At 35.6% G+C, this 24210-nt stretch overlaps 2 protein-coding genes across 3 annotated transcripts in view; both read right to left on the bottom strand.

Annotated features, from left to right (window-relative positions):
* On the bottom strand, positions 1–20115 carry LOC107758461 (coagulation factor VIII-like). The gene is made up of 21 exons (XM_016576190.1): positions 19957–20115; positions 18125–18222; positions 17908–18030; positions 17301–17513; positions 17002–17175; positions 15721–15938; positions 14907–15057; positions 14538–14747; positions 13157–14243; positions 12247–12412; positions 10570–10812; positions 9767–9995; positions 9097–9279; positions 7141–7257; positions 6952–7023; positions 6174–6259; positions 5433–5594; positions 4378–4522; positions 2587–2735; positions 1621–1803; positions 1–718 (listed from the first exon to the last, which is right to left on the bottom strand). Exons 1-21 carry the CDS (start codon positions 20103–20105, stop codon positions 563–565), a joined length of 4314 nt encoding a protein of 1437 aa, XP_016431676.1. The 5' UTR covers positions 20106–20115; the 3' UTR covers positions 1–562.
* A 3397-nt stretch (positions 20116–23512) lies between these two features.
* The window catches only part of tcof1 (treacle ribosome biogenesis factor 1), a 7589-nt gene continuing 6891 nt past the window's right edge, over positions 23513–24210 (bottom strand). For both annotated transcript variants that reach the window (XM_016576201.1, XM_016576202.1), the window contains exon 9: positions 23513–23814. In XM_016576201.1, the coding sequence (XP_016431687.1) occupies positions 23749–23814 (66 nt within the window). In that variant the 3' untranslated portion in view covers positions 23513–23748. The remainder of the gene's footprint in view (positions 23815–24210) is intronic.

Here is a 24210-nt window from a genome sequence, read left to right as displayed (position 1 = left end):
TTTTATTTCCATAATTAAACATTAAATATCTGAAAAAATAATAAACCTGTTTCACAGTGCAAAATACGAAAGTACAGCATATGGCGGATTCAGTAGTTATTCCAGACCAGAATATACAAACATCTAATAACCAACCAAACAATCTTTTTTTTATATGCAAGGGTACATTTACTTGAAAAATAGATATTGGTAGTTTATTCCCAATAATAATAATAATATTAATGTCTCAAAAGCAGACATTAAAATGAGCAGCATACTGATCAGAACATTTATAACGTACAGCCAACCAGATACAACACACATAAATCATCATATCACATGACGAAAACCTGTTCTAGAGATAAACCTATGTAGTGCTAATGTGGGCTCTGTTCAAAGTCAAAGTGAGCTGCCTACCTAGACAGCATTTTTAGGCATCATAGGCAGTCTCCCAGCTGACAAATGCACGAAACCACTCTAAAACCATGGTTTGGAACAGAGCCGTGTGTTTTTATAAAATTCTTTTATAAAATGTAGTGAAAAACCATCTCTTTCAACCACAGTGGATGGATCTCACATTTTCTCAAAGTGTTGGTTGAGTGTCACAGCCCAAAAGCTCCAGCCGCAGGGCAATATCGTTGACCCAGCCTTTAGGGTGAATCCGTATAAAGCGAGTGAACAGGGGAGGATCAAACACGTTCAGCGCCTCCTCATCATGCTCGCTGTTTCCCTCAAAGATCTACATCAGGATGAAAAAGAGCAAGAAACAAAACACCATCAACATGAATAAGGGACTCTCTGGAAACCCAGCAAGAACGTGTCCAGGTCATATTTCACCCCAAAATCAAAAGAAAGAAATAATCATATTGATTATGAGAAAATTAAACCTATCCATTTTTTTTGCTTAATGAGCTTAAACAGTCAAGGGGGGCGTGTCTAAAGTAACTGGCAGATCATTTGGTCTCCAGCCAATCAAACACTTTCAATCTGCTACTCGCGCTGATCCAGAATCAGGTACACAACACAGTCGCTGTATTTTTTTCTGCGTTGTATTTCATACCATTGTATACAGTGACAATAAATTATCTTACGGTTACTCTTGAATTTATACTTTAATATACAGTATCTCACAGAAGTGAGTACACCCCTCACATTTTTGTAAATATTTTATTATATATTTTCATGTGACAACACTGAAGAAATGACACTTTGCTACAATGTAAAGTAGTGAGTGTACAGCTTGTATAACAGTGTAAATTTGCTGTCTCCTCAAAATAACTCAACACACAGCCATTAATGTCTAAACCGCTGGCCACAAAAGTGAGTACACCCCTAAGTGAAAATGTCCAAATTGGGCCCAATTAGCCACTTCTGTGAGATACTGTAGATGCTTCAATCTTTGCATTACAATAATTTTCTTATTTTACTTATACATAAAAATGCACATTTTAATTTTGTGGGGAAAAGTGCTTAATTATCAAGAAAGTAATGCCATAATGCAAAAACGTCTTAAATAAACCTTTATTTCCTTCATGCAAAATGTAAGTTTATTTCTATTTTGGAGTGAAATGCAACTTGGTCTTGTTTTTCGTGAGGCAAAATCCATTCTGTATCATTCAATACACACAAATAAGGCAGTACCTTTTCACTGTCTGTGCCCTGCTCCTTCACACTGGTCCATCTGTGGCCTTCATTGCTAATAGAGACGGTAAATTCAGTGACTGTCATTGGTTTCAGGGCGGATCGGGCCCCCTGTGTGACCACCCCGGTCACTCTCTTCATAGAGAGAAAGTCCACCTGTAACCACTCATGAGGGTTATTAGTCTGTAGAACCAGAGAAGAAGAGGGGAAGACAGGAAGAGACAAAATATAAGGTGATCAGTTTAATAACTTCTTTACAGTGATAAACATTTGAATGTTCACACTCAGAGAAACAAACACCCATGTACAGAATGAATGTGCATAAATCTACTAACAAATGGCTTGCACTTTAAGAAAAGGCTGTAAGATCGGGGCTCAATGTCCAGTGTTAATATGAAGGAATTTCTGTGTTATGCATTGCCAGAAATTTGAATTATGCATTGCATTGTGTTGTGTGAGGGTTAAAGGAAATGTCTGTTAACTCATTTGATAATGCTGCAGCAAAAACTTACCAGTACCTTTTACTTCTTTACTCTCCAAGTTTTTTCGGTAACACTTTATTTTGATGGTCCCTTTTGAACATTCTGTTGACAGTAAGTAATGTTGCACCTACATGTCTACTAACTCTCATCAGAGTATTAGTAGACTGTTTGCTTAATATCTGCTAACTATTTATTGTCATGGTCTCCCAACAGACATTCTACTGACTATAAGTAACTTTGCAAGTACATGTCAACTTATTCAAACCCTAACCCTACCAGTCTACTAATACTCTACTAATACTCTAATGAGAGTTAGTAGACATGTAGGTGCAACGTTACTTACTGTATAGTCAACAGAATGCGTTAAAGGACCATCAAAATAAAGTGAAAAGAAAATTCAAAAGAAAATTCACTTTCACTCTCTCTAAGAACAACATACAGTGATTAGATAGACAGACAGATAGATAGATGGGTGGACAGATACCTTGGGTCTCCATGCATTTGCTCGCCCCTCCTGGTGGAGTCTAGCGAGGTCAGGACTCCAGGACAGTAACCACTTGTTTAGGAAGGAGGAGGCGCTGATGCTACTGCTGGGAATCAACCTGCGCTCCATTCCCAACGGCATAGAACAACCTGACAAACACACAAACAAACATGCTCATATCTGTTTGAAGCAGTGTGATTTTACTACCACTGAGATACACATTTTTATTGAAATTTTGACTTATAGGTTTTAAAAACTTTCTATTTTTATTTTAACTTTCATTTGCTACTCATTTCATGTGCAAAGATGTTAGACAATACTAAAATGGTTTTCTTTTATTTATTTATTTTTTACACATAATTCTTAAAAGACAAATGTTTATGTAGTTCAGTTTTGTTTATTTTAGTATTTCAAGTTGAAATAAATGAAAATGAGAAATACTGTCATGCCAAACATTAAGATAGATAAAATAAGTTACATGAAATATTTATATTGATTAGATATAATAAGTTTACATTTCATTTATCATTTATTTCAAGTAACAACAATGTTTTTCTTATGGTTTCAGTTTTAGTTAACTATAATAACCCTGGTTTTTATATTGGTTTGCATTTTTGTATTTGGTTAACATATTAGTCTGAAAAACATCTATACTGCAAGGACCTTGTTTTGGAGAAGTGTTTCTGAATGTGCAGAAACATGCATTATTCAGCTCTTTCAATTAAAGGCAGAGTAAGTGATTTTTCAAAAACGCTTTAAAAACTGATTCGGGCCGAATCGCAAAACAAACTTGTAGCCAATCAGCAATAAGGGGCGTGTCTACTCATGATGTGGAGGAGAGCGCGTTCAGTGCATGGGACGGACATTAGCCGAGCCGAGCGACAGAAAGATAGAGATGGCGGATAAAAAACAAAAGAGGAAAACGTCTGCGGAACGATAAGGCAAGAAGTAGGACCCGTGTAAATATCGGATCAGCTTTCCAGCGCTGGAGAGAACTCAAGGAGCGGAGGCCTGCGATCGGACGCCGAGGTTGCTTTGTTTCTTCTCAATAGGTGAGTAACACCGTGTCTACAACAGCTAAAGTCTGACTACACTGGACGCGATCAAACGACCATTGAAAAACATTTGAAATTTGTATCAGCACGTCATAAATAGAAGATGGCAGCAGTTTTCTGTCGGGATTTGTTGAGCCGCGCCGCTTACGTCCGTAGACACGGTGTAACATTGGTTTTGCTTTGTTTCACAGAACTAATCGTTGCCTGGGTTGCGTACGTATGTGTGGGGCGGAGCTATCAAAATAGGGGCAAGACCCTTTTGGGGTAGGGGCGTGTTTGTTTTGGTGATTTCAAATATAAACATTGGCTACCAGAAATCCCTTACTCTGCCTTTAAAAGAAACTACTTGACTCAAACTTTTCTCTGATAATGAAGCTTTGGACATTGCCATTGATGCATGAAGGGAGAAAATGTGTTGAAAAGCAAAAGAGAGTAAACAAGGAACGCTGTAGTTAGGAAGCCTTGAATTGGATCTTTCTGATGCTACAAGCAGGATGACAGATGCTCATGAACTAACAAAAACATCCAAAGCTTTCAGATCTCCATGTTTAAATCGCTTCATGCTGACAAAAATGGCAAACAAAGGCAAACAAGAAATGTGCTTTGCAAAGACCTTGTCATTTGAATAGTGTCTAGTTGATGCATTGTTTGGATTTCTCATCTATAGCGTCTTCATCTTCTCCTCCAGTTTTATTTGTTAGAAAGTGCTGTCATCAATCTGTGTGTGTTTACTCACTATTAAGGTCACATCCCAGCAGCTCAATCCTCAGTGTGGGCTTCTTCTGAAAGGTCAGTGGGTGAATTCGGATGTAGCGACCCACAACGGGCGGAGAAAACAAGTTCTCCTTTATTCTGGAACCGTCCATGTTTCCATTGAAGGTCTGAAAACAAGAAAACAGATGTGAATCATACCGAAATTATGAAAGATACAAAAATAGTCAAATATGTAATTAGGATAGCGCTTCTTTTGAAATCAAAGCAAATCAGTTTCATTGGAAAAATAATTTGTAGGAGTACGTTTCATCATGTGTTTCTTAAGATTGCGATGTTTAAAGGTTATATTTAATGGGCAGAGGATTTCTTAAAATAGCTCTTAAAATATGATTTTCACAAAAAAGTGATAGGGATTATCTTGGAAATTTCTAGAAGATTCTGTTAACATATTTTTGTATATCTATATTTATGTAGGCGTATATGAATGCCAGAGATGTTTCTTTCTCATTTAATACGCAAAGACATTAGGCAATCTTAAATTATGTTACATATATAAGGACACATGTCCCAAAAACAGTTTCATGTCACAAAAACAATTTCCAGATCACTTTTCACCCTCAAATCAAATGCAATGATTAAATAATGATGAAAAAATAAATAATATTTTGCATGAAGAAAATTTAGTCTATTAGTCTATTAAGATTTTGTGCATTGTCATTTTTCATTATATTTCCATCCCCAATTTTTTTTTTTTGCTGTTCGTAATCATTTTATTTTTGAGCTGTTAATGGTGCTACTAAAATAGGCTCGATTTTGTTTGAGTGAATTATAATTTCAAATTTCTTCTTGTATCTGACGTAAAATATTGCACGTTTCTGACAGGTCTGAGATTCACCCTAAAGCTACAGAAGTAAAGGGTGAGGTCATTATGCTAAAACTAAATAACGGTGTGAAAGAAATATTTACTAACATTATAAGAGAACTTCAGGGAGGAAAAAAGTCAAATGCTACAAAAAGCACACAGTATGGCCCCTTTAAATCAGTTTAGTTTAGAGAAATTCAGATGTTGGTACTGACATAAGATGACTTGGTACTGTTTCCTTGGTAGGTAGTCCAGTTTTCTTGGTCGATGCTGTAACTGATGCTGTACAGGATGGTGAAATACTCGCTCAGACCCATCGAGGTCTTTGCACCCTGAGTCCGAATGCCATGAAGAAGCATGGGCCTTAACAGATCCACCTAAAACAACACATACAGTAACAAAGAGAATAGTTATGGAAAATGATCATATTCTGTTTTTACCAATGAATTTGTACTTATTTCCTAGAGCAATTTATAGCAATGGAATAGCGAGTTGTGCATTGCTAAAAATAACATTCACAACAGAAATTTCAATTACTTTTCAGTGCTAAGATTAACTTTTCCAGGCCTTCCCAGAAATCCACCATCATATGAACCCTGCTAAAAAGAGTGAATTGTTGTATATCCTGCACTTTTTCTCTCTTTCTCTTGCTTCCAGGCACTATTGAAGCAAACGTTAAATAAAATCTCCTGCACAAACCTATTTATAGTTTTCAAAAGTATTTTCCACTTTGTCTTGCTGACAGTGAAAGTATAATGTGTCATGACTTGCTGACTGTGGTGCAAAGAGTCACTATTGTCTGTGGCACGTTGTGAAATATGAGCCACAGATAAATCATAATGTGTTATTCTTAACTATAAAAATTAGTCATCACAGTCCATGACCGGGTAGCACAGTTTTTTAAAAATGAGCCTCAGAACAGCATGTTACGTCTGCAAACAGAAGATTTCTTTTACCTGGAGCCAGGAGTCTGTGCCGCTGCCCATCCAGGCATTAATAGAGCCAGATAACTCAAGTCTGGCTAAACTTGGCTTCCAGTTACCTGTAAGAGAAATCAGATTCCAACAATTCAATAAACGTAGAAATATTTGATTAAAAACACTATATTTTGTGGCCCAAGTCAAAAAATCTTAAATCCTATTAATAGCACATCTTTCAAGACGAATATAGTGGGACAAATTACACAGTCAAATCCACTGTACACATTAGACTTATGAATACATTTATTGTACTATTATTTTGTGTTTTTATATTGCATTTTGTAGCTCTTACTAGGGTCATTACAGTTAACTAAAATGGTCTTGTTTCATTATTTTAAATAAAAAATTAAAACGCAAAATGACAAAAACAACAAAATTACTAATAGTTCAAGAAAATACACTCTAAAAAATGCTGGGTTGTTTCATCCCAATTTTGGGTCAAATATGGACTAACCCAACTGTTGGGTTAAAAAGTTAATTTAAAAATGTAACCAAAATTTAACCCAACAGTTGGGTTAGTCCATATTTGACCCAAAATTGGGTTGAAACAACCCAGCATTTTTAGAGTGTAGAGTAAAAACAGAATCTAAAAATAAAATCAAAATTTTTGCAATTGCAAATCAGCATATTAGAATGATTTCTGACTGAAGCCTGGAGTAATGATGCTAAAATTAAAGTAAAAAAAGAATTTAAAAATAAAATCTAATTCAACAAAATAGTAAATCAATGATACTAAAATAACCCTGTTTCTTACCATAGTGGTCAGAGGCTGTTATTTGTTTGTTGTCAATCCATCCCGACTGGATTCCTAATGGCTGAATGCACCCTGTTAAACAAAATCAATCAGTTTCAGGTGTCCTCTAACTATTAGTGACTGCAGAAACAGGATGCCAAGAAAGATCTATGACTGACTCTCATGGAGGAAGAGAGTTTAAGCTCTTACTTGGGTTGTAAACCAGCAGCTTGGCCCTCATGCCTGCCATCTGATGTTCTCCGATAGTGCACTCTATTAACCAGGTGCCTACAATGGCTGGCCTCATCTCCACCGTCCCAAAAACTCCTGCCAAATGAGACAGAATTATTGATATACACTGCTGGCCAAAAGTTTGGAATAATTAAGATTGAAACAGTGAAAATGTAATAGTATTACAATTTGAAAGAACTGTTTTCTATTGTAATATATTTTCAAATGTAATTTATTCCTGTGATGGTAAAGCTGAATTTTCAGCATCATTTCTCCAGTCTTCAGTGTCACATGATCCTCCAGAAATCATTCTAATATGCTGATTTGCTGCTCAAGAAACATTTCTGATTACAGATTTTACTGCTTAATATTCTTTCTTTTTTTTTTTTTTGGAAACTGATACACATTCATTCAACAGTTTGGGTTAAGCTAGATTTAAAAACAAAAACAAAAACAAACTTTTATTCAGCAAAGATGCATTAAATTGATCAAAAGTGAAAGACTTCTATCCACCTTTTAAATTATGGGAGGCACTTCCTGTTTGGGGAAGATCCACTCAAAAAGACTGAAACAAATCATTTCAGATCATAAGGTTGCACTAAAAATAATCCTCATCCTTCAGTTTGAATGAATGAGCTGATGGTATAAGAACTATATCTTTTCAGTCTGCTGCATTATTTTCCTCCTGGATATCTTCTGTTTTTCCTTTGTATTCCGCTGTAACAGTATATGAATAAAGACAACGAATACTGCACATTTGTGGTCTGCTGTCCGGTTTTAATTTACAATATATCCCATGAATAATGCACTGGAATGCATGAAGAATCTCTTGTTTTTCTCCCCAAATCCTCACATCTCGTTCCAGGTTTGTTTTCAGAGATGCTTAAAATGTACATTTCTCCCCATTTCACTTCTAATCCCTATTAACAGTGACTAAAGCAGGTAAATACAGTATTTGTTATCTGTCAAAATGATGGAAATCACTTTGAAATATTATCACTCAATGTTCCAGTTAATGAACATTTACCTAGTTCAACCACTCGGTGTCAATCCTACATACAGCACCTTTAAGCCAACGTATGTTATATAATATAGACATATATTACAGTGATATTTACACATCTTTAATATTGCTGTGGAAATACTGTAATCAAGCTTTTTGGGGTTTTTCAAGGTCTATTGTAATTTGTTCATGCTTTTAAACGTTTGAATGTTCTTTTAATATCTGATGGTTGAATGTCACCTCATTGTACCCAGTATTTGAGAATGCTTGTTATTGCATTCATATAGCAAACCTTTCGCTTGTTGTTTACAGTTTAACGCAAGTTACTCCCATAATTTGTGCAAAGCAAAAGGAAAAAGGTGGATAATGTTACAGAAGATTTCTGTTTTAAATAAATGCTGTTCTTGTCAAATTTCTGTTCAGCAAAAAATCCAATATTTCCACAAAATATTCAAACAAAATTAAGCAAAAACTGTTTTCAACATCGATGATAATAAAATCTTTATATAACCATTAATTGAGCACCAATAATTATTGAGCAGCAAATCAGCATATTAGAATGATTTCTGAAGGATCATGTGACACTGAAGACTGGAGTAATGATGCTGAAAATTCAGCTTTGCATCACAGGAATAAATTACATTTCACAATATATTCAAATAGAAAATAGTTATTTTAAAATGTAATAATATTTTTCAGTATTACTGTTTTTACTATATTTTTTATCAAATAAATGGAGCCTTGGTGAGCAGAAGATATTAAAAAAATATTAAAAAAATAAATAAATAAATAAAAATAAAATTTTAAACTGTAATGTAGGTATATGCTGTAAGATTGCAGACAGACTGCCTGAGTTACATTTAATGAATTGTGATTTGTAAATCTAACATACTAAAAGACATGTAAGGTGCCGGGTGATGGATTTGGTTTACCAGGATAGAGATTGAAAACTCCCATGCGGTGTTCCTGATTTTTTCCGACTCCGAACGGCAGTCCGTGGAAGTGTACAGCGTGAAACTCGCCACGACTTCCAACATTGAGGAGGTGCCAGCGAGCCGTCTGGTACTGTTCAACTATCAGGCCAGGAAGCGTCTCTGACACGTAGCCATTAATAGCTACAAGTACCAATAAAACACAACACAATAATTACGGCTATTATTACATTTCCTAATATCTCCTCTAATACGCCAAGTTTATAGGTTCAATTCCCAGGGAATGTGTGAACTAATAAAATGTATACCTTGAATGCACTGTTAGTTGCTTTGGATAAAATCATCTGCCAAATGCAGAAATGTAAATACGCATGTGTTGCCCTGAGTCAGTGAATTATCAAATGTTTATATTTAGAAAAACTGGGTGTTTGGAATATTGGCAGTGCGTTAAATTCGTTCAGCATGTTACATTATACGGCCGGTTTCTTGTAAGTGTTTGTGTGTGTGATTTAACCACCAAATTCTATAACACAATAACAAGCATAAACACACATGTGCCCATTTGGTACGAATCATTTTTGAGACAGAGGACAGAAACAGATCAGACTGGTCGTTTCATAAGAGATCTCCAACACGAATGTCGTGTTAATCGTAAATTATGAAAATGTACCTGCAAACTTGTTGCTCATCTCAAACCACGGGTCGTCTACTTTGGCCTGGCAGGGTGGGGTGCAAAACTTCCTGATGTTGTAGTCGAGGTACCAGCTCTTTCTTTCATCAAAGGTGGTGAAGAGAAGGAAGAAATCTGTCACGTCAGGCTGACGTAAGACGCGTGGATGGAGGGTACCAGGATGACATATCAGCACCGGACCGATTAGACCAGAGTTGATGTCCTTCTCCTGGTGGACGCAAGAGGAATACAGAAGTTGATATTTAAGTTTACATTTATGTGTTTGGCAGACGCTTTTATCCAAAGCGACTTGCATTCAAGCTAAACATTTGATCATTTCATCCATTATCTGGGAATTTTTTGTTGAGTGTCATATTTGATCAGGCTTTTATGGCTCATATGTCTCATGAGAATATGGAGCTCATACTCTCATATTGATTTTTCTAAAAAATGATGCATGGATAATCGAGTAAATCTTGAAAAAATTTCTAACAATATAAAAGTTATACTTAAGTTTACTTTATAAAAATCAGATTTCACAGCAAACAGACATGTGGACCATGACCTGAAGGTGACCTGATGTTTTTACAATTATACTAAAGGCCTTTTACTTGCTAAAAAGTATAAACTATCAGTCATGCGTGTAGTAGATTGTGTGCAACATGTTTTTCAGCAAAGTTTTGATCATTTAGATCATTTAGAGGCCTTAGAAATGTGTGTATCAAATATGATACAGGAGGCTTTATAGGGTTAAAGACAACATGAAAATTTAATTTTGATTTGTATGTTGCACACTGAATTACCATGTTGATGTTGGAGTAGTAGGCCCCAGCCTTGCAGTCAAACTCTGACGCTGAGGGACCTTGTCGTCTGGAGACTCTCCAGTTGTAAACCCTCTCCTCCCCTGGAGGAACTGGATCACCTGGTACTTCCTCGGCCTTGACGCCTTCTGGGCCCGTTCCAGGGTTAAAACTCCCCTGCATCTTATCGTACACCCCATGCAAGTGGAAAGAGTATGGTCTGGACGCCAGGTTCTTGAAAACCACCTTGTGGGAAAAGAAATGCAAGGAATTAGTGTGTGCAATGATAAAGGTGCAAACCATTTTTGGAAATAAGCTAGAGCAGAAGAGAAATGCAGAGAAAGAGAAAGAAGAGGATTTGTGTTTTGTTTTTTTGCAAGTGCATTGGTTTAAGGTTGTGAAGTGGTTAGGTGCTGGTGGAAAAAGTGTGACTTCAATTGTGTCTTCAGGAAATTGTCATGGTTTCTGTGGTTCAAATGGAGTTTGGCTGCTCTTTTGACCAGAGAGGAGCAGAGAGAGTGAAGGGTCTGGAAAGTAACTTTGTGCCTTGTTTTGAAGGAACAGCATGGCACTGCTCGTTCAGTGATGATAGTTAACGGGCAGGAGCATACACTTTTAGGAGTGTGGTAGGGAGGATTGCAGGTCACATTAGTGAAATTTCCTCAAAGTTTAATGGGCAATTTTCTGTTGTCAATAATGTAGCAATGTATGAAGTACAGTTCACACAGTCACTTTCATACCAAGCAGCTTTCTGATGGTCAGCACAGCAAATTCGCGTGACCAACTTGAACCTGTTGCAAAATCAGTGTAATCTTTCACCTTCACTTGAATTTCTATTGAAATGACTGGATTTCGCCTGTGAAAATTTGCCTGTAAATGTGATTGCACCTTAAAGGGTTAGTTCACCCAAAAATGAAAATTCTGTCATTAATTACTCACCCTCGTGTTGTTCGAAACCCGTAAGACCTTCGTTCATCTTCGGAACACAATTTAAGATATTTTTGATGAAATCTGAGGGCTCTCTGGCCCTCCCATAGACAGCAAGGTAACTACCACATTCAAGGTCCAGAAAAGTAGCAAGATGATCGACAAAGTAGTCCGTGTGACATCAGTGGTTCAACTGTAAAGTTACGAAGCGCGTTTGCGACAGTACCATGACCCATGACGCGAGCGTGTGGCGGCGCTGACCCAGATCCGGCGTAATGATGTCAACACGCCGGATCTGGGTCAGCGCTGGCGCCGCCACACGCTCGCGTCATGGGTCATGGTACTGTCGTGAACGCGCATCCAAAGACGAAGTAGAGACGAAAATGTGGAATAAAGTCGTTATTTTTGTTTTCTTTGCGCAAAAAAGTATTCTCGTAGCTTCGTAACTTTACAGTTGATGTCACCACTGATGTCACACGGACTACTTTGTTGATCATCTTGGTACTTTTCTGGACCTTGAATGTGGTAGTTACCTTGCTGTCTATGGGAGGGTCAGAGAGCCCTCATATTTCATCAAAAATATCTTAAATTGCGTTCCGAAGATGAACGAAGGTCTTACGGGTTTCGAACAACACGAGGGTGAGTAATTAATGACAGATTTTTCATTTTTGGGTGAACTAACCCTTTAAGAATGCAATATTCGGTTAAATTAAGATGCTCATTTTAATAGCTCCTATTAATGAAGAAACTTACAGTAAGAACATCATTAATTTCTGCCTTCAACACAGGACCCATAATGCCGAGATGCTCGTCCAGTTCTCCTCGTTTGATTGGATGTTTGAAATCTCTGTCCTGATAGGCTCTGAATACTACTTTTTTATAGGCTGGGAAATATTTTCTCATTCCCCTCCGCATCTCCCTGTGGACACATGAAATATTTAGTGCAAGTACAATTGACCAAACTTTTAAGGCTGGTTTTAGGCTTAATTTGAAAAGCAATAATATTAATGTCACGATCTAAAACAGCATTGCATTGTGACGTTATTTTTATGACAAATAATGATTTAGGATTGTTTTTCTGCTCATCTAAATAGATTTGATTTAATCAGACACCACCAAAAATGAGATTTTATTCAATATGTAACATTACATTTATATATATAATTTCATATTATATTTGTTTGATTCTCCCAAATAGAAATTCTTGAGACAAAATGTGGTTGTGACAATAAGGATTTTAAGGCATTTTTGCCTTAAACTATATACAACTAAACTAAATGAATCTGATACAATCTGACACCACCAAAAATTTGATTTTATACAATATCTTATATTCTTTTGGTGCTAGCGCCAAAATTATGGAATTCTTTACCATTGCATTTTCGCCAACTGGATTTTGTTTCCTAGTTTAAAACTCAGATTAAAACTTATTTGTTTAGAACAGCTTTTAGTGATTTGATTTGAATGTTTGTGTTTTTGTATTGTTTGTATTTTATTGATTTTGCTATCAATAAAAGGTATTGTTGTTGTTGTTGTTGTTGTTGTTTTTATTATTATTAATATTATTATCATTCACTAACATTAGAAACATTAGAAATTCTTTAGAATTGTCCACTAAAATGACCAAAAAGTGTGGTTGTGGCACATCAGAATGTTTTGTTACCTTGGTTTGATGAGCTGAGCTGGTTTATTGATCCCATAATCCCACATGATTTCCTCTGCTGCGATGTAGTAGCTTCTGAACCTTGATTCTGTGGACCTAATACTGACATTATCTTCAACATGATGATCCAAACCGAGAACACTTCCTTCATCGCCATAATCTTCATAGTCACTTGCCAGTGATTTCCTGCCATAGGTCTGGTTATCTGATGAATTTGACATCGGCTCCAAAACCAGTTCCAGATTTGGTTGGAACTTCTTTGGATCTTTGTAGTGAAGATTCAAACTTTCCTCCATCTTGTCCTGCTTTAGACCAGAACTTCCAGATTCTTCCAGAACTTCGTTGTTACTCAGAACTTTTGAATCCACTTTGTTTATTTTGTCTTTGCTGACACTCCAAAGCTCCCTTCGATTTCTCGCTTTGTCAGACTTTTCCTCCGTAGAGTCGTTTAGAAGTTGGTTAGTTGACAGGTTTTTATCTTTAAAAAGGAATTTTCGAAATATGTCATTTGTTGGATGTGTTTTATTGTGTTCAACTTCATCCAACTGTATGTTGGCAACGTTCAAATGTTGATGTTCCCCTGTTAATTCCTTGTTTTCTGTGGTATTTAACATGACTGTAGGGTCAATCTCGTTTGGCCTTGTTCTGTAAGGCTCAGATTCATTGTGGGACCTTTTCTGACGTTCCAATGAATTTCCGCCCATCTCCCCATCCAGTTGATCCAAAATATCCTGTGGAATACCGCCCTGTGATAACGCATCCAGATCTTTTTCCCACTTTACGGGAATATATCTTATCTCACACACACGGGTTCTGCTTTGTCTCTCATTGTCTGAGCTCGTGTTTACTCGCCCAATCGCAGAGTCCGTCATAGTTCTGTTTCGGCACACGCGAATGGCGATAGTGCGGTTCTTTTCCATTGTGCCTCGTGGAATCGGGAAGTTCCGTTCAATGAACTCGATGAATTCGTCATCGTAGTCTTCGCTGTCCACCATGGGTAGGACTCTTTCACAGTTAACAACCGTGTAGCGAACACTCATGCCTCGCTGTTTCAGAGACGGGTCAAATGCGCTGACCTCCCATTCACCTACAAAGTTCAAACATCAAACTTATGAACACGGTATCAAAACAGGTTCCTGATTTAATTATGAATGATTCTTATATTTGTTTTATTTATTTTAGTAGTTCAACTCAAACTAAATGAGAACTATAACAAATATAATATTTATAGCAAATATCATTTTTATTATATTTTGTTTTATTTCAGATCATGCTTATTTTATGTTTTTCATGGTTTTAATTTTAGTTTTAGTTAATGATAATAACCCTTCATCAAACCTTCTTATTTTTCAAAACCAATATCTTGACCTCCGACGCTTACCTAGCATCTCCACTTCAGTGGTCACTGTGTCTCCAGTCATCGGGAAGAGCGTGAGGACAGTGCCATATGTTTTATCCCTCTCAAACGTATTTCCTGTGAAGTAGACTGACAGGAAGTTGTTTTGTATGCCAATGCTCGCCACATGCCAGAGTATGACATCGCCAACACACACCCTGAATTGGAGGTGGTTGAACATGAAGCCGTTAACAGCTGAAACAGACAGACAGAAAGTCTAAATGAAAAAAGTGATTTAACAATTTAACTCATGAAAACTTAGATTAATCCAGTTTTCATGTAATAATACAAATACCCAAAGCAACCACAGATTATCCATTAATTTACATGTAGAGGTTAAAAATCAACACCCACTGTGCATGACATTTGAATTGTAGAAATCTGGATCGTTGCGGTCAATCTTAGTTGGATCTTCACTGTTTTTATTAATGTTCTCCTCAAAGTACCAGCTTCTGTTTTCATCAAACACAGTGAACAAGAGATTCTTCTCTTTATCTGAAGTTACCTGTGAAAACATATTATTAATAATTTATAAATAAAAATAATTCTATCCATCCATCCATCCATCCATCAGATAAACCAACATAGGCTCAATGGAAAAAACATAGGCTCAATGGAAATTAAATTTTTGCAAAACTCAAAAATCATTCCTATGCATGCAACACTAGTGGCAGTAAAACACCAACAAGTTTTATTCTTTTTCATGCAAATTATAATTACGGGGCAGATTATCTAATAATAAAGGCTTATTTTCACATGGTTGCTATGACCTCAAACACTTTTACCATAAACTATTGAGCAAATGTGTTTTTATCTCACTTTTGCTTTTATTAACACTCTCGGTTAGGTTTAGGGTGAACTTTAGTGTGGTATGTTATTTTATGTTATTTTAAAATACGGATAGAGCATAAATCTTTTAGTGCCACTCCCCCGAAATTTCATTTCTGAACTGCTATAATATGTACAACAACCAATGTAATAAAACATCGCCATGTTTATCTGCTTTGGATAAAACTTCATGAAATTTTCGCACCATTTACTAGACATTTCACTTTGAATGTGCCACAAATGGGCGAGAAGCAACGTAAACGTCATTTTTGCTACATGCATTGTTTTTCCAGTCAGTCTAGGTTGAGATAAACAGATCTGTGTCAGAGTCTCTTCTCACCACTCTGCCTCTTTTGTCCAGAGATTGGGATTTGCAGATGATAAGGGGTCCCACCAGCCCAGATGCCACGTCCCGAACGGGATCCACCATACTCTGGTATAAGCGCGTAAGGCATCGTGGGTCGGCTTCCGTGGGTCCATCGTCTGCTGTCAATTTCCAGAGGTACATCATTATCTCACCTGGGGGAACGGCCAACGAACGGAGGTCCACCTGTTTGTCTTCAACCCATAAAGAAAGATAAATAAGTTCAATCCATGAAAAGTTATTTTTCATCCATCTTACTAGAATAACTTGACACCTGACACCAGTGTTATTAGCGTTAACTAAAACTAAAACCATAAAAAACATTTTTGCTAGTAAAATAAAATAAACATTAACTGAAATAAAATAAACTTATTTAAGCTATTTGTCAAGGCAGCCTTTCCCATTTTTGTTTCATTTACCTTGAAGTGCTAAAATAACTAAATCTGAATTAAAATTTTTAACAACAAAATTACTAAATACTAACAAATATTATAAAATTACTAATAAGTACTACACCCATTGTGTTGCTCTTTGTTAGTTATTACACTAACTAATGTAAACTTATGGGACCTTATTGTAGTGTGTCACTTATATTTTGTATAATGACACTAAACTGCATAATTGACAGTTGTCTCAGGCAAATGGTTTGTCATTTATACATGCTTTTATTAAAATATTTCCTACATAGCTGTGCTGCTGCTGCTGTGTGTGTGTGTGCCATCACGGTTTCCACAAAAATATGAAGCAGCACAACTGTTTTCAACATCAATAATATTTAGAAATGTTTCTTGAGCAATAAATCGGCATATTAGAATGATTTCTGAAGGATCACGTGACACTGAAGACTGCAGTAATGATGCTGAAAATTCCGCTTTGCATCTCAGGAATAATATAAAATTTCAAACATATTCAAATAAAAAACAGTTATTTAAATTGGAATAATATTTCACAATATTACTGTTTTTACCGTATTTTGGATGAAATAAATGCAGCTTTAGTGAGCAGAAGAGACTTCTTTCAAAAACATTAAAAAGAATCTTAATTACTCCAAACTTTTGGTAGTGTATATTTATATTTTGCATAAAGAAAATTAAACCTTTTAGTAACTTTAATATACTTTTTGCATTAATCTATTTCCATTCCAATCAAACTGTATTATTACCGTAAAGTGAAAAATCTCCTTCTCAACACTAATGATAACCGTTTCTCAGCAGCTGATTTATGGCAGCTGCTCAGGTGTGGTGAGGCTGATCGCACCTGGTAATGTTGAGTTGATGTATCCATTGATGGTGTGGTACTGGGTTGGACTGGAAGTTTTCTTCAGTTTGTCTGCTCGGCCCACTTCCCGGTACCAACTTTTACTCTCATCGAAGACAGCAAGAAGCAAAATGAACTCCGGAGCCTTCCGCTGTCTCTCCTCAGTCAGAGCCTCTGAGAGAGGAACATTTTAAAGGACATGTCAAATATTTACCAACTTTCTCATTTAGTACAAAATGTCAGTGATATTTTACTTGATATATTTGACAAATCCCAAAAGAGAAGCAACAGAATCACACCTGTCTTACAGATCAGGAGAGTCCCGACGAGTCCGCTGTTGAAATCTCGGACGATGTCCACCTGTGATGAGTAGATATAGGTGAGACAGTCTGGATCTGATGTGGTTGGCCCGGAGTTGGGGGAAATGTCCCACACGTACTTGTAGTAACCACCAGGAGGCACTGCATCATCCGCTCGCTCCTGAACAGAACTGGAGTCCTCGTACCCTGCGCCTGCCGTGGAAAAGCAGAAGGATGTTGAGGTTTATCTTTACACAATATGGTTTTTCAAACCCATCAGTATATTGCTGCATATCTCAGGTTATTGCTTTCGTTTTGCTGGGCAAGCCCAAACTTACTATATGTTGCTTTATACGGGAAATCACATGTATTTTACGCACTCTGGAATTTATTAGTATCTCCAGTGTTACAACAACAAAAAAAAAATTACAGAATTCCAAAACAAGTCTATAATGATATTGTGAGTTAATTCTATACACAATTTGTCTAATGCGGTAAAAGTTAGACAATCTGGAATGAAATTATCTATCAATCAATGAGCAGTTTATTTTAAAGAGTATATAGAATTTCAAAGAGATTAATGCAAATTCCATTCTGTTAGATTTACCTTCCGATTGTTTCCAGTACGGAATGCCGATGGGAGAAATACTGAAAAATTGTGATGCAAAGTTTTTGAAGTGCACCACAACCCTGTCGTTCACCACTGTTCTGATAGTCGGGCCTTGAATACCTGAAACAGATCATTTAACATTCTATTCATTTAGTTCTAAACTTCTTAATGATTTTTTTTCCTAAGGAGCAGAAATGTTTAAGCTTATACTGACCAGCCCATGGAGGTTTTGACTTTGGTGTTGTAAAAGTGGAATCAGTGTATTCCGTATATACAGCCTTGATGTATTTCTGGACACCAGATGCTAATTTCCTGTTAGGAATTATTATGCAGTTACTAAACATATTTACAATGCAGTGCAATGCAACATAATACAATGCAACTTTATTAATCCATAGTTAGCAATTCATTGCTAAATGTTTTAAGGAATAGTTCACCCCAAAATGGAAAGCTGCTGAAAATGCACTCACCTTCAGGCCATCCAAGATGTAGATGAGTTTGTTTCTTTATGGGAACAGATTTGGAGAAATGTAGCATTACATCACTTGCTCACCAATGGATCCTCTGCAGTGAATGGGTGCCGTCAGAATGAGAGTCCAAACAGCTGATAAAAACGTCACAATAATCTACAAGTAATCCACACCACTCCAGTCCATCAGTTAATGTCTTGTGAAGTTAAATGTTTGTAAGAATCCATCATTAAGACATTTTTAACTTTAAACCGTTGCTTCCGGCTAAAATATGAGTCCTCTCTTCATAATATTGTTTTCTCCAGTGAAAAGTATTTGGGTCTGAATCAGGAGAGAAATATGCACAGATAAAGCACCGTTTACAAGTTCAAATGGTACTAAACAAATATGTCTGTGGATTTTGATATGAGGTGACAACAGGGGATGGCTTTTGTTTTTTGGCCAGAAGCGACAGTTTGAAGTTAAAAACACTTTAATGATGGATCTGTTTCTTACAAACACACAGCTTTTCTCTACAAGTAATGTTAATTGATGGACTGGAGTGGTGTGGATTACTTGTGGATTATTGTGATGTTTTTATCAGCTGTTTAGACTCTCATTCTGACGGCACCCATTCACTGCAGAGGATCCACTGGTGAGCAAGTGATGTAATGCTACATTTCTCCAAATCTGTTCCCACGAAGAAACAAATTCTACATCTTGGATGTCCTGAGGGTGAGTAGCCTACATTTTCAGCAAATTTTCATTTTACATTTTACATTTACATTTACATTTAGTCATTTAGCAGACGCTTTACCCAAAGCGACTTACAAATGAGGACAATAAAAACAGTCAAAACTAACAAAAGAGCAACAATAATTTAAGGCTGAACTTTTCCTTTAATAATTACACCAGGAATTGTATTTAAAAAATTTAGTACTAACTAATAACAGAATGTTTTGTCTTATAAAGGAGTATGCATGGTTGCAACAAATATGCATATTCAGCAAATGATCTGCTGCGGTTTCACACTAATGAGCTTGAACTGTTATCACATTCTGTTCTGAAAACACCAAATCAAAGCATGTTTGTTCTGACCGCATGTTCACTATTCATGGACTGAAAAGCACTACGAGAATAATTAAATATAAATAACAGGCAGGCTTCTGATCACCAAAACAATCAATCAAACTTTGAATGACACTGACCGTATCTAACTGCAAACTATGTTCACATTCGGTATGCTCTGTTTAACTATACAACTTGGAAGCATATTTGAAATTTGGACAGCCCTCAAAGTTTTTGCCTTTGAGGGTTGCTGGACTGAGTCCATGTGAAGTAATGAAAAAATCAAACATTTTCTCAAAGCTGTTTCCTTTCTGTAACAACTTACTGATGACATTATGCTTGATGGTCACATTCCAGATTACTCTGATAAAACACCACTGTTAGAACACAGTGGTGTTTTGAGAACACTGTGTAGCAAAATTTCATAATATATGTATAATAAATGACATAAAAGGTGTATAATAAATCTTTGTGGGTAGCAATAATTGAAAAGCATGTTTGTTGTGTGCATAATAATAGAAATGCCCACCTCTGGTTTGCAGTAGAATCTGCTGTGTCTGTAAACATATATTCCCACTTAGTTTCCACTGCTGCGATGAAGAACTCCAAAGTCTTCGCCAGGACACAGGAAGACTTCAGACACACCGAGAGGGAGAGGAGGAACAGAACAACCTTCATCACTGGAGCACAAGTTTACGCTGACTGAATGTGATGCTGAGATGCTGTCAGGACATATTTAACTGCACAGGAAAAGTGTTTAAGGAGGAGCCAGAAAGAGAGCGAGACAGAGAGAGTGTTCATGAGTAGGCCAAATGATGAGTGTTTGAGTCATAGGAAGAATGAAGTAAGAAAGGAAGGATAATGGATGGGTGCACTATTTTGGAAATTTCTACAGTATTTTTAGCTCTTTTTTTCTTGAATAGCAGATGTTTTGAGCAATAGTAATAGTGATGCTTGTCATAAGCACTACTAACAGTCTTCATCATGTACACTTAACGTTTAATTACATTAACACAGGAAACAATGTACCATTTAAAGCAGAGGGTCTTCAACTTTTCTTAACCAGAAACAAAATGGGATAATTACAAAACTATATGGTATGTTTTATATAATTGCTGTGCTCTTTTTGACTAAAACAACTCCAACATAGACAAATAGCCTAGTTTTTTTTATTTTTAAGACATAGACAAAAAATGTTTTTTTCCCCCAAGAAAAGTTTTTGAAAGCTTCTTTAACACTTTTTAAAGGTATTATCAACTAAATATAACTCTTTGTATGTTTTCCTCTATTGTTTTAAATGCCTTTGCCATGAGCCACACCATACTAAATTATATAGTAAATTATATATATATATATTAAATGATTACTAATTACTTGTCACATATCCATACAACACATTATTGTTCATATTTTGTTCCTGTGCTATTTGGTTTCAGTCCTTTATACGGCGATAAACAAGACTGACCGGTGACCCCGTACCGACAGCGCGGAGAGATATTATTGTTTTATTTTTCAGGTGCGGACCGCGTCACCAAGTGACACTGCGGAGTGATAACACTAATCTGTGTAGTCCCGGTTAGTTCTGTCTGGCAATCAACAAATTGCGCGGGAGAGTGGATTAAGCGGCGCATTTGCTTTTACCAATTTAATCGTACATTTAGGCTATAAATAACTTCATGAGCCATATTTTAAGAAAGACTGCAATTAAACTAGGATCTCGTCTAAAGTCAGGCATCCGCTTTCTGTTTTCTCTAATTAGGAAACATGGGCTTTCAGTGTCGAGAACTCCTAGATCAGACAACAAAGAAGTTGATGTAAAGCACAAGGAATTTGCTTTTAAAAAGATGAAACTAAAATGTTGATAAGAATCTGCTTGAATCAGCAGGACTGGTCATTAATGAGTCATAATTAAAGGAATAGTTCACCCAAAAATGACAAATTGCTGAAAATGTATCCATCCTCAAATGCGTCCATCCAAGATGTAGAAGAGTTTGTTTCTTCATGGGAACAGTTTTAGAGAATATAGCACTACATTACTTGCTCACCAATGCATGGAGAAAGAGTTATTATTATGGACTCATATTATGGCCAGAATCAAAGGTTTTAATTTAAAAATGTCTTAATTGATTTGTATCTTACAAACACGCAGCTTTTCACTTTTCACTATAAGATGTTCACTGAAGGAGTTGTGTGAATTACTTGTGGATTATTGTGATGTTTTTATCAGCTGTTTGGACTCTCATTCTGACGGCACCCATTCACTGCAGTTTTATATTTGAATTTATAAAATTAAAATGAAATTGAATACAACTGATTAAAGTTTAACAAAAAACAAACAAACAAAAAAAAAAAATTAGTGCAGTGCCAAGAAATATACTTTATAAGAGTGATCCAAGTTTTCTCTCTTGAAAATATCTTACATGAGTGAGTACACATTAATTTCCCCCAAAAACAATAAGAGCAAATCTTTAAACCGCATAAACATTTCATTACACCAAATACACAAAATAATGTTCTTTTTAGCAACGTCATATGACCCCTTTAATAAATCTTTAATACATTAGGTTATCTATGAACATGATTTCTGCCCGAGGTTTTCGTTTTTATGGAGTTTTACATGTTTTTAGAAATAAAATGTTATATAAAGTCAGTGATTTATGAACAACCCCCTCTGTAACAATCTTCAGATTATAGATAGGAATAAAACTACAAAGCCTGGTGAATGTACTGTAAATGGTACTGAAGTGGAGATTTATGACACCGTAAATGAGAAACAAATAGAGAAAACGGCATTTAAAGATGTTTTGTAATTGAAATCTACAGATGCAAATAGGACAAGTATAATAAACTAAGCACCAAAATGTGTATTTTGGATGTTTTCTTTCCACTAATCTAAAATACACATTATTAAAGTATTTAATAATTTACAGTATCTTCTGGGAAAATGGAGAAAAAAAAAGATTAAATTTAGATGTACGTCTCTAATACACTGTAGCAAATCAAGCGGCAAATTACGGTTCATGGATGACTTTTTTTTTTTTTTGATCAATTGGCCATTTAAAAAATAAATTCAATATTTCCCACCCAAATGTCCTGTTTTTAATAGGAAACATGCCAACATATGTACTTACATCTGCAGTGCATTTTTGTGTGAAGAATGAGGTGAGACAAACGTAAATAAAACCATCTGATGTATATTCTGAATCTCAAAAAATGACGAATACAATGTGACAATTCTTATCTTAATGGGCACAAATTTTAGCACAAAAGGACATTTATAGAATTTAGTGCTTGATCTTAAGCAATTGTACTTTTTTTTAATACATTTTTTTTTTAAAATAAAACATCATATGACCAAAATGAAAATAAAACAATATGATTTTTTTTTCTTGAATCTCATGATTTAAAAAAAAAAAAAAAGTTTTTAAAACAATACAAAAGGAAATCCTTTTTAAAGATGTTTTGTAATTGAAATCTACAGATGCAAATAGGACAAGTATAATAAACTAAGCACCAAAATGTGTATTTTGGATGTTTTCTTTCCACTAATCTAAAATACACATTATTAAAGTATTTAATAATTTACAGTATCTTCTGGGAAAATGGAGAAAAAAAAAGATTAAATTTAGATGTACGTCTCTAATACACTGTAGCAAATCAAGCGGCAAATTACGGTTCATGGATGACTTTTTTTTTTTTTTGATCAATTGGCCATTTAAAAAATAAATTCAATATTTCCCACCCAAATGTCCTGTTTTTAATAGGAAACATGCCAACATATGTACTTACATCTGCAGTGCATTTTTGTGTGAAGAATGAGGTGAGACAAACGTAAATAAAACCATCTGATGTATATTCTGAATCTCAAAAAATGACGAATACAATGTGACAATTCTTATCTTAATGGGCACAAATTTTAGCACAAAAGGACATTTATAGAATTTAGTGCTTGATCTTAAGCAATTGTACTTTTTTTTAATACATTTTTTTTTTTAAATAAAACATCATATGACCAAAATGAAAATAAAACAATGATTTTTTTTTCTTGAATCTCATGATTTAAAAAAAAAAAAAAAAGTTTTTAAAACAATACAAAAGGAATAAAATCCTTTTTAATCACAGGAAGTCCAGTTATCAAAAATAGAAAAACAAGAATACTAAATATTTCTCAAAAATGTAGCTCCCAATAAAAATACAAAACATACAAACACTGACTTACATACATATGAACAGTAAGGACGGAGCATGCATTCGGGTAAAATCATTATTTCAGCCGAGACTGTGAGATTGGGAACTGAAGTGTCGAGGGCTGTTACATCTGTTATGTGCTGTTGAGTCCATGAGCTTCATCACTACTAAACTGCTTCTCTTTGGAAGACTTCTTTTTCTGAGCAATAAAAGAGCAGTACAAGTAATTTACTTACAGAACCACCAATCTTAATCAGTTTTATTATTATACAGGGTTTCTGCAGGTTTCATGAAGATAAAGACTTTTTAAGACCAAGTAAAGACCATTTAAAGGGATAGTTCACCCAAAAATGAAAATTCTGTCATTAATTACTTACCCTCATGTCGTTCTAAACCCGTAAGACTTCCGTTCATCTTCGGAACACAAATTAAGATATTTTTGATGAATTCTGAGAGCTCTCTGACCCTCTCATAGACAGCAATGTAATTACCATGATCAAGGTCCAGAAACATAGCAAGGAGATCGGTAAAATAATCCATGTGACATCAGGGGTTCAACCGTAATTTTACGAAGCTACGAGAATACTTTTTGTAC

This window comes from Sinocyclocheilus rhinocerous, unplaced genomic scaffold, assembly GCF_001515625.1.
Source record: "Sinocyclocheilus rhinocerous isolate Xijiao unplaced genomic scaffold, SAMN03320098_v1.1 scaffold4219, whole genome shotgun sequence".
NCBI classification, from domain to species: Eukaryota; Metazoa; Chordata; class Actinopteri; order Cypriniformes; family Cyprinidae; genus Sinocyclocheilus; species Sinocyclocheilus rhinocerous.
This window is presented reverse-complemented; position numbering and strand designations above follow the sequence as displayed.

What these genes read in the sequence shown, in the direction of transcription:
- LOC107758461 (XM_016576190.1), bottom strand. Translation starts at nt 20,105, where the DNA reads ATGAAGGTTGTTCTGTTCCTCCTCTCCCTCTCGGTGTGTCTGAAGTCT. An exon ending in GTCAAAACCTCCATGGGCTG is followed by an intron (nt 18,031 to 18,124) that starts GTCAGTATAAGC and finishes GATCTGTTTCAG; the next exon opens with GTATTCAAGGCCCGACTATC. An exon ending in GCTGCTGGTTTACAACCCAA is followed by an intron (nt 7,024 to 7,140) that starts GTAAGAGCTTAA and finishes TTTGTTTAACAG; the next exon opens with GGTGCATTCAGCCATTAGGA.